General features: G+C 31.7%; 1 protein-coding gene across 2 annotated transcripts in view; it reads right to left on the reverse strand.

Moving 5' to 3' along the window:
- The window catches only part of LOC108912770 (translocator protein), a 13,755-nt gene extending 7,059 nt beyond the window's left edge, over positions 1-6,696 (reverse strand). The window contains exon 1 of one of the 2 annotated variants that reach the window (XM_018718149.1): positions 6,413-6,696. In XM_018718149.1, the coding sequence (XP_018573665.1) occupies positions 6,413-6,587 (175 nt within the window). In that variant the 5' untranslated portion in view covers positions 6,588-6,696. Of the gene's footprint in view, positions 1-6,361 lie in introns of both variants that reach the window. The other variant, XM_018718148.1, reaches the window with a different exon arrangement.
- Positions 6,697-16,880: the final 10,184 nt, after the last annotated feature.

Consider the following 16,880-nt stretch of genomic DNA (forward strand, 5'->3'; position numbering starts at 1 on the left):
GTATCTCGATCCGTTTTCGAGAAAAATCGATTTAACGAACACTATGTTTTGATAATACGAGAAATTAAAAGCGAAACAAACCAAGTGTTTCTTCATGTTATTACAACAATTAACAATAAAACAAATGAAATACGTAATAATGATTTAAAGTAATTGTTCGGAGAATCCACTGTTGACACTTTACACAACGTTTTCTGAGAGATCTTCGAGTTTGAAACAAAATATTGGGATTGAGTCTGACTTCGTTGGTAGCGATTTGTATTCTTTGCCATAACTCTTCACGCGAACCAATAGATTATTTGTAAACTATATCTTTCATTCGAGACCAAATAGAAAAATTAAGGGGATTGAAGTCCTAACTTCTGGGTGGCCAAGCAAAAATGTTTCTACGGCTTGAAGAAGTTCTACTTTATTTAAGAAGAGACATGTGGTTCATGCACGACGGAGCTCCACCGCATTTTTCTCGGCTAGTGCGTGCATATTTAGATTCAGTTTTTCCAAATCGCTGGATTGGCCATGTAATCATTTTTGCTTGGCCACCCAGAAGTCCGGACTTCAATCATCTTGATTTTTCTTTTTGGTCTCAGTTCTGCAGCAAGTCTGCAACACGTTGACTTATGCACTCAAGTGCTTTTGGTTAAGTCTGGTGCAAGTATTAAGTTAGATACTTATAAAAGTATCTTGCATAAGAAACGATATAAATTTCAGCAATAGACAAAAAACAATCTGACACAATTTGGCTATTTCAAGTAAACCTGAAACAACTTGTATTATAATTGCACACGATTGTGTTACCAGGGTATTTATTGTTTTCGACAGACTTTATAAAGCATGAATATAACCCATTAATAAATGGGATAAAAATTGTTCTCTATATCAGTGGCGGCTCGTGACATTGAGAATAGGTGAAGTATATTCATTGATTGACTAAAAAGAAAAAACAATGCCGTAGGCGAAAATTTTCAAATTTTCAAGGTCAAACGGCTATAAATGAATCTAGAAATTTTTAGTTGCATTTGCAATATTACCGAAAAACTGTCATTCGTGAGAAGGCTTTTCATTTAGATTTTATAAAAAATAGAAATATTACTTCGGCTCGTGGACTTAATGATAAGTAGGTATTTACAGGTGATGTTCCCAAAATTGTTAAATCTCTCCTTATTCCACACGCCCGACAACATCCACAATTAAACACGGCATACAGAAAAGTTTTTTAAATAAAAACTTCCACACAACCACTTATACTCCGAATACCATTCATTCTGAAACTTTCAAACGTACACTTTGTTTTTTAATTGCCCCCTTTTTTCTACATCGAGAGACGGTACAGGTCTCTCGCAATTTAAAAAAGCCTTTTTGTCCTCAATTTTCCATCTGGATAATGGCTTTTCCAATAAAATACATACTGGATCAAACATGGGAAACATTTCTCCAATAATTATTGATACAAAACAAATATTAATAAAGAACCGTTATAATCGTGCACTGGGTGCCGTATCGTATAAACTGTTTAAAGACAGGCAATGGGCGATGGCGATGCTGCATCAATTTTTACGTCACTCGTTCCCCCACGCCGTATTTTACTCCCGTGTTGTTGGCCGTCTCGTTGCCATGACAACCGCCGTAAACAACGCTACGAAGTGAAGCGAAATACAAACTGATTTCGATTCGCATCACTTGCTATGCTATAAGTTGTATGGTACGAGGTTGACGTTCGCGCTCAACGAAGGCAATGTTTTTTTTTAGAAGAAGAAACAGAGAACATTTTCCCTTTGTTTTTGAGATTCAGAGTGTCGATGTTTAAAAAAGTATATTTAAAATACAAATTAAAAAATTAATTCGGAACTTTATGTGAGCAATACATGAATACACTGGTATTTAATGTCAATGTAAAAAAAAAACAAATCTCAGCTAAAACCAGTAGTGTAGATATAAGGTATGCAAATCCCATTATCCTCAAAAATTATTATTATTAGATACATTTTTTTCATGTTTGGTTGTAAATTTTAATTTGAACAAAAATAATGTTCAAAATAGTATTTACATTTCAAAAATGATAAATATTTTTCCCAATAGCGTGGCTTTTATATCTATGTTTAATTGTAAGACCTATATCTGTTCATAGATGTTGCGTACAGAATTTCGTTCTAATATACTTTATTCAAAAGATATTTAGGACACTTTTTTAAACTTCAACATGCAAAAGATTATAAAAAATATTCTTAAATCTGGAAGAGGAAATAATTGCTACATAATTTTTAAAACATTGCCGTGTTACAAGTTGCATAAATGTAGGTAGTTCTATTTCAAAACTATATTGCGTATTGTGATTCTCATTCTCTACTCATTTGCCTACAAGTGATAATGTTAAAAGTACAAGTTTTCGATTATAATTACTTAGCCTTCATAAAGTATACATGAATTGAATTAAATAGGTAAGTATGCTATGGCTCAAGGCGCTTACTTATTTCAATGTGTTATTGCAGGAAAAGCAATGTTTGCCACTATCTTTTATTTTGAGTACCTACAAGTAATTAACATATGTAACTACTTACAGAATTTTACATTCGTGCGGTAAATTTTGGACAGTTTTGGGCAGTGTTTTTTTTTTGTAATTTCAATGGAGTAGTTGTTTTACACAATATCACTAGTTAATATACAATCGATGTTATAAAATTCTAAAAGACCGCCTTCATACGTAAATACGCATTTCTCAAAAACGGTTAGACTTATTAAAACTAAACTGATTTTTTCCTAGTAATCTAGAAAACGATATTTGTCAAAAATTTTTTTTGAAAGGAATTAAAATAAACAAGTTGAGGAAGAAACAGTAACAGTCACCCCTTAAAACTATCCCTTAAGTGTTTAGAAAATCTAAGCAAGTTAGAAACAATATCTCTTCACTGTACCAGTTACATAAGGTTTCTTCAGGGTATAAGACAATTGACAATAAATTCAAAATAAGGGAAAAAAGCATATTTGTATCTCGTATGTTTATATTACTTTTCCTGAATTTTGCACGCCTACTGAACATACAGAAAATAACATGCGGTTCTATAAATATAATCACACCCCGCAGAATGATTTTGGGAAACTATTAACACATGCATTAATCACAATTATTGTATATCTTTACAAAGTTGCTGGACAAAATAGGAAAGGTACATTTTCTAATGTTTACATGTTCTCCGTGATCTTTCAATGTGAAGAATTAAAGAAAGTTGCTGTTAGTTTAACATTACGCTGCGTCACTTCCTGGATGGATCTACTTGTTCTATTATTGTATTACTAAAAGTTCGATTTCTTGTCTATAAAACGATAGCCCTAAGCAACATGTCGGATTTGAAAAATACTGTAAAACTTAGTGTGTTTTAGAGATATTTGGTTAGAGGTAAGTTTAGTTACGTTGTCTCATTTTTACTCCAGGGAATATGGGAAGTCATATTATGGAAAAAAATCTAATAAAAAATGTTATATGAACAAATAGCATGACATTTTTTTAATTTGTGGCTTTATAAGATAGTATTTATTACCAATATTAATATAATTTGTTAGGAAAATATTAAATTAATTATTGGAAATTGAAGTTTTATTAATAACAATTAAATTATAGTCATATTTTCATTAGGTACTGGATAGGGGCGCCGGCTTGTAGAAAATCCCGTGGGTGCTCATACTCATTTGATAAGTCGCTTAACAATTGAAATATCCAGCATACATCTGTGTATGCGTAAGAAAAAATTGCTCGAAATGTCCTACGCATACACGTGTATGTGTAAGGAATCGAGTTACTTTTGAGGTTCTCTAACATTAACTTTTTTATTATATTCATATTCTGATTCTAAATTAATAACTTTAGCTATCTGCTAATATAATATTTGATTCATTATTGTGCGAAGTCAGGGCTCGATACTTTTTGCGATGTCTAATCATGGGAGCTCGGTACGCACTATTTAGGTACTATGTATTTAGTTTTCGTGGGCGCCTACTCCCGAGCAACCACGGAGTAGGCGCCCCTGTTGCTGGAATAAAACCACTTTAGATGTTGTGTTCATCTTTAAAATATTTATATAAGCAATATATTAATTTATGATGTTTACAAATTACGAAACACCCATAATCTGAGCTAGATTTTTAAAAATTATCTGGGTTTATCTATCCGACGCAAATATATACTTCATACGATTACATTATCAAATATATTTTTTAAGTATTACGATGGGGATTAAAAACTTACGTATATTTTTGTAATTTTCACTTTGTCATGTTTCAGTTTTATTAATAAATAAAGGTTCTTTAATATTATTTTTATTGCTGCTCATATCATTTTGAATTTTGCCTTATTTTCATAGATTTATTATTATTTATTATTTTTAATATACTTTAATAGTTCAAGTTTTACCAAGTTTGTATAACATTTTGCGTAGAAAAGGAGACTAAAAATTCAATTATCCAGAATGTTTTTGTAAACAGAAAACTACAATTATCATAAATGAATTGACAATAAAATAATGTTCTAGAATATCCCGTCTAAGTTTAGTGTGTTTTATACAGATGATTTTATTATAGAACCAAATCCTATACACAGGCTGTTACAAATTCGCTTCTCACTACAGGGATCTCGGAAACGGTAAGAGATACGAAGTAGCTTAAATGGCGGCAAAGTTGCGTAATCAGGAGACCAACATTATGCCTCCAAAAAATCAAGGCTAACATGATTAATTTTCGAAATTTTTGAAAAAAAACCGAAATTTTGGAAATCCGTTTTTATTTAATTTCAGCCTTGTTTGAGATGATATTGAAAAAATAAGAACACTTTTTCATGGCAACTTTTTGCCATATTGAATGGCATAATCAAATTTTATATAGAACGAAATTTTATTGCATTTTTTCAAGCCTTCATGACCCCCAATACTGTACTGACTCAGTTCGAACCAGATTCAGACGTTTTGCCTCTAAAAATTCATCTTCAATGTATTCGTTCCTTTTTCTATTTTTTTTTTAGATTTCTATGTTTCTTGAATTATCGTACACTCTAAGTGTCGTTAGACCCTGTGAAATCCACCTAGTTATTTAAACTATTACCATCACACGTTTCAATTCATTATTAGAGTTTTTAATCCCGTGCTCATAGTTATTTCTAGGTTGCTCAAAATTCAAACAAATTTCGATCTAATTTTTGTCGGGATATTCATACAAATAGGTACATCTGACATGCTTTTTCGCAGTTGCACCGACAGGTATAATAAATTCAGATCATATTATGCTCATCTTCATTTTCAACATTTGCCAAAACGGAAAGGTTTTTGAACATTTACTGTAATTTTTTAAAATACAATATTCATTTGGAGTTTTGGTTTATATGCATTTTTAAGAATTACTTTGTCATAATGAAATTAAAATTGTATAATGTTTTAATTTTGACGCAACAACTTATGACTTATGTATGACTAGGTGATGGAGATTAAAACTCGAATATGTTTTATTGTAACGTGTGATGGTAATGGTTTAAATAACTAGGTGGATTTCTCAGGGTCTAACGACACTTAGTGTACGATAATTTAAGAAACAGAAATTAAAAAAAAATTAGATAAATTTGAAACTAATATATTGAAGATGAATTTTTAGAGACAAAACGCCTGAATCTGGTTCGAGCTGAGGCAGTACAGTATAGGGGAACGTTACATATAAAAATTGATGATGCCATTCGATAGAGGGCAAAAAGTTGCCATGAGAAAGTGTTCTTCTTTTTTCAATATCACCTCAAACAAGGCTGATATTAAATAAAAACGGATTTCCAAAATTTCGTTTTTTTTCTAATATTTCGAAAACTAATCAAGTTCCCTTAATTTTTTAGAGGCATAACGTTGGTCCCCTGATTACGCAACTTTGCCCTCATTTAAGCTACTTCGTATGCCTTACCCTTTCCGAGATCCCTGTAGTGAGAAGCGAATTTGTAACAGCCTGCATAGTCAAGGTGTTATAAATTTTTTTAAGGGGTTATTTTTCGCGAAATCATATTACTTATATTTTAAAAGAAAAATTCAGGATATCGTTCAGCATTCTTTAAAATCTACTTATTTATGGTTCACCGTATTTTTTTATGAATTCTAAAATTTACAATACATGTAAATGTGTTTTTGTCGCGATTTTTGTTAAAAAAAATTAATATGTCCCGAAAATGTTTTCGAATAATAAAGTAATATTTAGAAAACTTTTAAAAATCAGAGTAACTAAATAAAATAAAGAAAATCACTTTGTTTTATGTGGAAAATTATAATATATATCTAGCTATTAATTAAAAACAAAAAATTTAAGAAACAACCAAAATTTTCAAAAAAAAAAAGAAAACAGTAATTACCATTGAACCCATCTCCGTCACGGTAGACTAAGTAAGAAGCGTATCCCATACTAGAGTAAAGGGAAGTCCAGACGGGTCCAAATGCAGCGTTTGGAGGTCTCCATTCCGGCTTTTTTAGCGTTGCGTACCAGTTTTCTACGCTTTTGCGTGCAAATATTCCACCAGCTACCCCCCCAACATTTGGTAAAATAGTGCAACCGATAGCGGGCCAGTTCATTTGAGACATGTTAACACAGTTTTCTGCTACAACGAGTGACTAGACTGTACTGAGAATTAGTATAAAAATTTGACACACCCACTGCGGTATTGATTGGAACAGTGAGAACACGATAATATGAACGCAAGTTATGACTTATGAGTGAATAAGACTCGGCATCTGTGGTGTTTTATTTCAACTTGTTGAAATTTGTTAGTAGAGTTGTTCGTGATTGTAGAATACTGTTGCACATTGTTTAGTGACTGATCATGTACTCCGGTAGATGGCGCATTATTCTAAATATCCTATAATAGCTTTCCTATGTAAAATAGCAGAAATATGTATTTGTGAAATATTTGTTCTGACCAGAGATTTGGTAATCATTGGCCGCAGAAGGTAGGAGATATTAATTGCCTTCTCAAAATGTTGGGTTAAATTAAAAAATATATACAGGGTGTTTTGCATAAGAACCGACACAGAGCAGGGGCATGTAGGGGAAGCCAAAATATAACCTTTATATTAAGCTGCACCCCTTAAAAGTAATAGGCCTTGAAAGTGGGGTTTCATATTTATATATAATTTGCTTAAAATTAAAGGGTGATGTGGAAAAACTTCATCAAGGTGCCCAGAGCCTCCTCCTAACTAACTTCACAGTAATAATTTAATGCTTTTAATAGATGTATTATGCAAAGCAAATCTAAAAACTTTTCAGGGCCAAGGAGTGTGGAGAGATCGAGGTTGTAATTTGAATAAAACATTTTCTAGCACCAAAACCCGACGTTAAGTGTTTGTGTAATTTTCGAAAATTGTATAATTTACACAGGGTGATTCAATAAATATAGTAAAACTTGGATTTTGAAATAGGGGCTAAAATATGACGCCAAAGAAGTCTTAAACAATTTTGACCATTTTAATAAAATATACGAGTAGGGTGTACGTAGAAAGTTAAATTATTTGGAAATTTTTAAATAATTTTGAAAGTTTTTTGAAGTATCAAATTAAAAATTGTCAGTTTTACAATTCTTGGCATAACCAGTACTAATTTCTAACTAATACTGGTGTCATAGGGGGTGCTCGTAATACTCCAGGTAAATCCGGGAATTTTTTCCCCTGTATAATCGCTGTAAAAACGACGATTAATTTCGAAAGAGGATCACTTTCTATCTAAAATAAGGACTCCTGTTTAGTCGATATTTAAGTCTGCTTTCCAGATATTTTTTCTTAAATGTTTCAATGTATGCCTATTTATTAAATTTCAAAATATATTTCAAACATTGAACACCCTGCATCTTTGAAGCCAGCAACATTTACATAAGGCATATTCGATTCAATCAACTTATTTTGGCCACCAGCTTTCCAACTTCGAGATTTCCCAACCTTTCGCAGACACCAAATAGAGGATGTTACAAATTCGCCTCCTACTACAGGGATCTCAGAAATGGTAAGATATACGAACTAGCTTAAATTGGGGCAAAGTTGTATAATCAGGGAACCAACATTATGCCCCTAAAAAATCAGGGCTAACATGATTAGTTTTCGAAATATTTGAAAAAAACAAAATTTTGGAAATCCGTTTTAGTTTCATTTCAGCCTTGTTTGAGGTGATATTGAAAAAAGAAGAACACTTTCTCATGGCAACTTTCTGCCCTCTATCAAATGGCATAATCAATTTTTATATGTAACGTTTTGTCATCATCAACTTCATTTTAAATACGACCCTGGAAATTTTGTTACCTTTTTTGCAAGCCTTGGTGATCCCCAATACTGTACTGCCTCAGCCCGAACCATATTCAGACCTTTTGTCTCGAAAAATTCATCTTCAATGTATTCGTTCCAAATTTATCTAATTTTTTTATTAGTTCTATCTTTATTGAATTATTGTACAAGTGTCGTTAGATTGTGTGGAATCCACCTACGTTCTACCGCCGAAAAAGTTTGTCTGTGGGGAACTTGACGATTTGGATATCTGTCATTATACGCTCTTGTTGCCGCAGCACAGTTTTTGCGACATTCAAAATACACTTGTAGCATGTCCACATATTCATCATTAGTAAAATTTGACATAATTCTTGTTAATTTACACCCAAAAAGTATTTAGCTGATAACAGTGACAACTTACAGAAGAATCAATTGTGACAACTGGCATGACAGCAGCACACTTAGTTTTTCTTTGATTGATTGCAATCATATACGGTGTGAGGTAAATGGTAATACATTTTATTTTTTTATTAATAAATGAAAAGTTTTAAAGGAAAATTGCTAGAGAGGTAAACGTTTCTAAAAGAACCAGTTTATCTAATGCGTATTTTTGGATATCGAGTTTTTACGAAATATAAAAGTTATGGCAAAAAATGGCTTGAGGGGTGGTTATTTCAACCCCTTTCGAGGTGTTAAAATTTTCGAAAAATAGTTGAAAAGTCGCATCTGTATTAGTAAACAACCTGTAAAAAATTTGTTATTTGTACCTCGTTCGGTTTTCAAATTACAGCCAATTTTCATAGTTTTTTTGGAAACTTTGATGGCCCATATCTCTTCAGGGGTGAACATTTTACCAAGGCGATTTTTGCAGATCGTGTTCTTTTGAAATGTAGATTAACTGGTATCATTTATGCTACTCCATTCAAAAACACCCTGAATATTTTACAATATCCTGTTTATTTTTTGGAAATGGTAAAGCGATATATTTGGTATACCGTAGGCATAACACTAAGTCTATTATATTTAAAAATATATCAAAGGGTAAAGTCCAAGGTAAATCATTTTCAGTATTAATTTATTATTTGACTAGAGCCTAATATTTTCATTATTTATACTTTTTTCAAACATTTCTGGTCCTTCGAGCCGGATTGTGTAACAAAAAGTTTTTATTGACAATAATAATTACGTCTCTAACATATTTCTTGTTTATTCAGAATATTTTCCATGGTAAATTATGATAATTTGATTATACACAATGTTTAGTTACTAGTGACCGACTAATTGCCCATGATACTAGGTTCAAAATTTCTGGGGACATAATATAAATAATAACAAATTTATAATTCCTAATGATTTTCAAGTATAAATGGTTCCTTGTTAGATATTGCCGAATTAATTAAACTTCATCTTTTTTTGTTAAATTTGTATCAATTTTGATAGATTTTTACGATTCAACTAAATTATTTCTATTAAAAAGTCAACATTTGCTATGATATAGGCCTCTAAATATGTGTCTACGGAATCACTTTCAAAGGACTGTACCTACCTCAATGGACGCTGTCATTTGAAGAGAGGTAACTTGGTTTAAAATATTTAACATACTAGTTACAAATTTAGTAGAAAGATGATGTTTAATCAGACTACAATGCAAATTAACATCCTGCATTGTTTTAAGACATCATTTTACAGATATTATTGGATTAATTGTTTTTATACATCCATATTATTTTCACTGGAGCATTTTTGTTGTAAACTGAAAACTAAATCTAAAAAATAGATTATTTCCAATGTTTGTCAGTGGCGCAACATTTTTTAAAGGTTCACCATAGTGGTGATTGCACTTTTAGCATCCTGCTGGTTCCTCACGGCTGTGACACTTACTACACCAACTTTCAAAACAATGTGTTAAGAGGTTCTGGAAATATTAAGAAAATACTATTTTTTAGTGAAATTCAACACTCTGTATCTTTGTAAGGAGGCATCAATTAGTTTCGGTTAAATTTTTTACATCAATTATGATTCACCCTGTGTATATAGAAAAAACATTAATTTGTTCTATTAAAAACACTATACTTTCAATGCGATTATCTACATTACTGAAATACTTTAATTACTTTTGTGCAAATTTACTACATTTATTAAAAAAATTAATACCCAATGAAAAATTAGATAAGATTTTGATTTTTAGAGAAGCTTGGAAAGATTCGAAATTACGGCTTTATAGAAACAAATGAAGTAGGTATATTAATAATGAATATACAGGGTGGTCCTTAAGTAATTGTACATAGAAGTATGGTAGATTTGTGACTTTAAAATATTACGATTTGAGCCAACTTGCCTTAATAAAATATTGATAATAAGAAAGATACAGGGTGTTAAAAATGAAATTTCAAAATTTATTTTTCGCAATAACTTGAACGTTTTTGAACATTTATACAAAAAAAAAATTAACTGGGGGTTTTTTGGTATGAGAAATCATAATTTGGTATCTTTTAGAGGGCGCCTCATAAGCCACATGTGTGGCATAAAGGTACGCTAAACTTTTTTGCCCATCAAGGTAGCGCTCTTTTGGGAAAAAATATTAAAGGCACGGCATTGTAAGAACAAAAATGTATACTTGTTAACAACCTCTAAACTTAACGGTTTCCGAGATAAACGAATTTTAAAAATCGACTGCATAATTCTTCTTTAATTCATTACGAGAAATATTAAGGTAGAAGTCGTATACGCTTATCATGTTTTTATATCAACAGGATGAATATTAACGTAATAGTAGGAGTTGACATCAAAAAAAAAAATTATAAATTAAATAAAAGCAGTTAAATTATAAGTTTAATAATCATAATTAGCAATGAATTTTACACATATTAAGAAAAGAAAAAACTAGACTAACTAACATTCCAAGTTTAATTATGTCAAAGTAAGTGTTCGATATGTCCACCATTCTCTTCGATGCATTTATCCAGACGTTCCGTAAAAGATGGCCTCATATTAAATAACATGATTGGTCCAAAAGAAACTGCAGTTGCATTTATTTCTTCCCAAAGTTGGTTGCGAGTATTTATGGGACTTTTATAAACAAGTTATTTCATTGCGCCCCATACGCCAAAATCGAGAGGATTAAAGTCTGGGCTATGTGCTGGCCAAGGGAAACGACTACCACGACCAATTCAGCGTTCAGGAAAGTTGGTATTTAAATATGTTCTGACTTCTCTCATATAATGAGGAGGTGCACCATCTTGTATAATCCACATATTTTGCCTGAAATTTAGTGGCAATTCTTCCAAAAGATCAAGTCATTTTGTAAAAAATGTAAGTAGTTCTCACCATTCAAAGTATGCGGGAAATCGTATGGCCCTAAAAAATGGTCACCAATGATCCCATACTATACATTTATTTTGAATTCGTGTTGAAAATGTATTTCTCTTTTAAAATGAGGATTTTCAGTTTCCCAGATATGATTATTTCTTAAATTAAAAATACCACGGCGGCTAAATGTTGCCTCATCCTTAAATAATATTCTATTAATAAGGGTAGGTGAGGTCAAGATTTTGCCTATTTCGGATATCATTTGCAAATTGGTTCTGCAAATTCTACTGGCAATAAATTTTGCACAGGCGTAAAATGGTAGGGGTGATATTTATCGAGGTTTAGTCTTTTTAAAACTGAAGTTTTACTGATTCTTAAAGCTGAAGATAACGTTCTTGTACTAACTTGAAGATCATCTGCAACGTGAACCAATTTCATCTTCATGATCAGGCGTAATGATTTTCGGTCGGCCTAAATTATCACGTTTAGGACGAAATGAACCACTTTCGCTTAAATTCCTAAATAGATTTTCAAATGTTTGGTGATTAGGTTGCAGCCTGTTTGGATATCTTCTGAAATATTCCCATTTCGCAGTACGTCCGTTGAAATATTGCTGGCAGTAAATAGTAGCCATATCTCTCATTTCTGTATTAGAGAAATTATTGTCTCGGCATTTTCTGTTATTCCTTAATTATCAGAAATACTCAATTAAAACTTTTTCAAACGTCATACATTATGAAAACAAGAATGTTTAGCTGTTAAAATCATTCGTGACTTCCGTCTACTACGTTACTATTTCTCGTAATGAATTAAAGAATTATGCAGCCGATTTTTAAAATTCGATTATCTCGAAAACCGTTAAGTTTAGAGGTTGTTAACAAGTATACATTTTTGTTCTTACAATGCCGTGCCTTTAATATTTTTTTCCCAAAAGAGCGCTACCTTGATGGGCAAAAAAGTTTAGCGTACATTTATGCCACACATGTGGCTTATGTGGCGCCCTCTAAAAGATACATTAAATTAGATACCAAATTATGATTTCTCATACCAAAAAACCCCCAGTTAAAAATTTTTTTGTATAAATGTCCAAAAACGTTCAAGTTATTGCGAAAAATAAATTTTGAAATTTCACTTTTAACACCCTGTATCTTTCTTATTATCAATATTTTATTAAGGCAAGTTGGCTCAAATCGTAATATTTTAAAGTCACAAATCTATCATACTTCTATGTACAATTACTTAAGGACCACCCTATATAAACATTGAACTTTTCCACGGCATCGTTGATATAATTAGTAATGGACTTAATCGAACCAATGTTTTTTCCATGGTTACCATTTTATATATTTTTAAAGGAAAAAATCAAAAAATTTTTTTCAATAAAAATGAAAGCTTCATATGATGTAAACAATATGTGTGAAATTGGGTGATAAATATGATTTTGTAACTCAAATACCTACTTATAAACTTCTTGCCATAGGATTCCCTTTTGCTGTTTCTTATTTGCTCGTCATAGTCCTTAGGGTGGTAAATATGCTAAGATTAAATTTTAATTCAAATACTTATTGCATGCCATACATGCCATAAAAATTCCTGTTTTCTGTCTTATTTTCCGTCGGTTTTCTTGTAATGGCGCCATCAGTGCGCGCCCGGTATATTCTGACATTTAATAACAATATAAACAATTATATGCCATTAAATTTCACTTCTTTATTTTTGTTTTGAGTTTTTAGGATATTTTGGTGAGAAGTTATAAAGTTAATTTCTGCAACCAACAAAATCTTAAGATGTCACACTAAAATGATGCCTGCTATACCATTAATTTTTGAGATATATTGATTTCCCTTCTATACCTAATTTGTTTCTTCATAGTGACGTTAAGTTGTTATAGGAATAAATACTGTCATTTCGTTTCCATTAATAAACCGTTCATTATTTTTATTTTCGCGGAGCCGCGGTAAAAACGGTGTTCTGATTATCCTAGACTGACGACTTCCATTTATCACGTCAGGACAATTAATTTCAAATGCCGCCTATTTCCCAAATTAATCACCGTGTCAAATAGGTAATTATTCTGGAGAGCTACATAGGAAACTCTTTTATTGCTGAAATTTTCGACATAAAAAGTCTGTCACTACCTCATTACTTCCTATAATGGCTACATTAAATTTGATAACTTACAGATTTATTTAATGCCTCCTAGGTTTTGTGGCTGATTTAGATGCAAATCAATATCTATCTGGGAACTGGGTCTTACTTACCGTACAATAAATACACAGGGTGTCCAAATTCTATTCTAAGTAAGAAAATCCCAACTTCATTCCAATCTAACGTATTTTCCACGTCGATGGATCAAAGGACCCCGAAGAAAACAAATGGAAAAGTCGATTCAATCAAATGGACTCAAAATGTAGTATGTTTAGTAGTACTTGGTAAGTTGACATCGCTCTATAAGACAATATATCAAAAGTCAAAATTATGAGTAATATCAATCCATTGGCGTTGAACTGTTTTTTTTAATAAATAAACCTTCCATAATTCTACACCAATGGAAGAAAAGAATTTTAAGTATAAAATTTAGATTAAATTATTTAATACAGAAAACGTACTCTTGATAAGACTCGATTATGTACTCTTATGTTTATTCGAAATTTGTAATTTTAATCATTGGCAGCAATTTTGATACAAAAATTAAATTAGGAAAACATAAATGCAAATAAATAAAGATGACAGTAGCTGTTCAAAGTGGCCACCATTTACACGCATACAAAGATTTACGACAAAGAAAATTGAAATGTACTATCTGCATAATTCTTTCGCCGCCTCTAAGAATATCTGTTGCATCTTGAAGACGTTGCCATAGTTGCTCCTCGTTTTCTACCATCATGTATATCATGTAAACCACGGACTTAAGATGACCCCATGAAATGATAATCCAATGGCAACGTATTTTGTAGATGTTCCAAATAAACTCCCGTTAATATCTGTGGTAAAATGACAGGACCAACAATAAAATTTCCAATTATTCTTGATAACACATTAATTTTAAATTCGTGACTAACTTTCACTGTGTGCGAATTTTCGTCTTCATAAACGTGTTCATTGTGGAAATTAGTAACTCCTCTTCTTGTGAAACATGCTTCATCGGTAAACAATATATTGTTCCAAAAGCAGAAATTCATTTCTTTTTGCCTATTAACAAATCGACAAAAACCTAGGCGTCTTTTAGGACCATGCGACTATCTTGAACTAGCTGTTTATGGCATAGATGTAGCAACTGTTCTCGAGTACAAGATTAATAATATTTTTAGATTCTACTATTTCTCTAGTTAATCGTCTCGTGCACGTGCTTAGTTCCGAGTCTTCTTCAACATGTTCCAAGATATTTTGTTCAACTTCAGGAACCCTTATATAACGCTGCCTTCCATAATTTGCGGTATCAGGAGCAAAGCGATCGGTTTCCCGAAGACGTCTCTCCACAGCAGCAAACGTTGGGTGGCTTGGTAGGTATACGATGATTTAGAAATCTTTCAGACTACACTCTGACACATTCTCGACCATTTCCTTCACAATATCCAAAAACTAATAGCATATCGGTATATTCTGCATTGGTGTATTGTACGTCCATGATAAATGAAAATTTAATTCAAATTATTAAGTAAATGAGAAACTAGCACTACTTTAGGTGTCTAAATGTGATAAGTTTTATTTGCTTAAAATCTGGAAACTTATGAAAAAACCGTATACCGAAAAAACTAATACACAAAAGCCATATGGTATACGCATAAACGAATAAGCGTGTTTGTTAGTCAAATTTTAATTTACAGAACATCAGGAATTCTAAATTTAATTTTTGTCTCAAAATTGCTGCCAATGATTAAAATTATAAATTTCGAATAAACCATGAGAGTAATCGAGTCTTATCAGTACCTTTTTTGTAGTAAATAATTCACTTAATTTAAATTTTGTTCTTAAAATTCTTTTCTTCCATTGGCGTAGAATTATGGTAGGTGTTGGGGTTTCTCCTCAAATTGAATTTCTGATGGGGTTAATTAAATTTGAAGGACCGTGGTTTATACCTCTTTATTAACAACCAACACAAACGGTTACATAAACAGACGCAGAATTTTGTTTTTTTTTTAAATTGGCAGCTCATTTATTTTTTTATAAACATGTGTCACTTGTCAGTAAAGAAACTTGGAGGGCTTGAGAGAAGCAGCGGGAATGATAACTGGCGACGGACGCTGTATTGCAACAAATTACTACTAAAAAACCCAAGTTCTATACCAAAGGATTGACATTACTCATAATTTTGATATGGTGTTTATTGTCCTATAGAGCGGTGTCAACCTTTTAGGGAAACCCTGTATTTATAAGATTATACCTTATTTTTGCTATTTTTCTTTAGTTATAGCAATGTTTTTAATATCGCATTAAGCTTAAATGCAGATTTAGATAACCAGGAAATAAAGGAAATTATATGATTTTTTTTTTCTAGAACTTAGATTCAAAATTTGGTAACAAATTAGTTTAGATACTGTACTAGACTAGCATGTTCTCACTTAAATCCTATCTTGGTAGTGTTTTTACATGTTGTGCATAAACAAGATCAGTTTGAAAAACATTTTTGTATAAATGGAGATACGAAACAATCAATATTTCTACAGTCTCAAAGTTTAGTTAAGTTATAAAAATACCTAAATACATTTTCAACCTATTGTTTCTCAAAATAAAACATTCTGAAAATTTTTGCCCCTAATCTGAAACATCCTGTATAACAATGAAAAACTTGTATAAATAATGAATTTGCGGAATTCACTATTCACCATATACCGAACAACGAATGTCTTGTCTGTCAAATAGCAATAGTTTGCACTACAGAGCCTTCCCATAAATGATTACGAGCCACGTGGACTCCGAGCTTAGACAACCAACATTGCACGGTTGGTAAATCTTAGAGTCACCAATATAAATGATTCGTTTATAATGAACAATGACAAACCGTTACGTCTACACTCGAGATAATGCGATCGCTGATTGGTTGAATAAAATCTCGTGAAAAATTTCATCAATCACCAGTCGGTAAAACAGACTGTTGTGATTTAATGTAATTCTAATCTTATTGTTTTAATAGTTTCTAATTTTACCGAAATCTAATTGCCAACGTGAAGAAAATAAAATTACCGTTTCAAATAAAAATAATAGTCATGTGGTTTGTAATCATTTATGAAGGCTCCGTACTTGCAAATATGCTGGAGTACAATGGTGAAGTTATAGTTGCAATATAAATTAATGAAGTTGTAAAATTTTTGAGAC

The sequence above is a fragment of the Anoplophora glabripennis genome, unplaced genomic scaffold, assembly GCF_000390285.2.
Source record: "Anoplophora glabripennis isolate ALB-LARVAE unplaced genomic scaffold, Agla_2.0 scaffold784, whole genome shotgun sequence".
NCBI lineage: Eukaryota > Metazoa > Arthropoda > Insecta > Coleoptera > Cerambycidae > Anoplophora > Anoplophora glabripennis.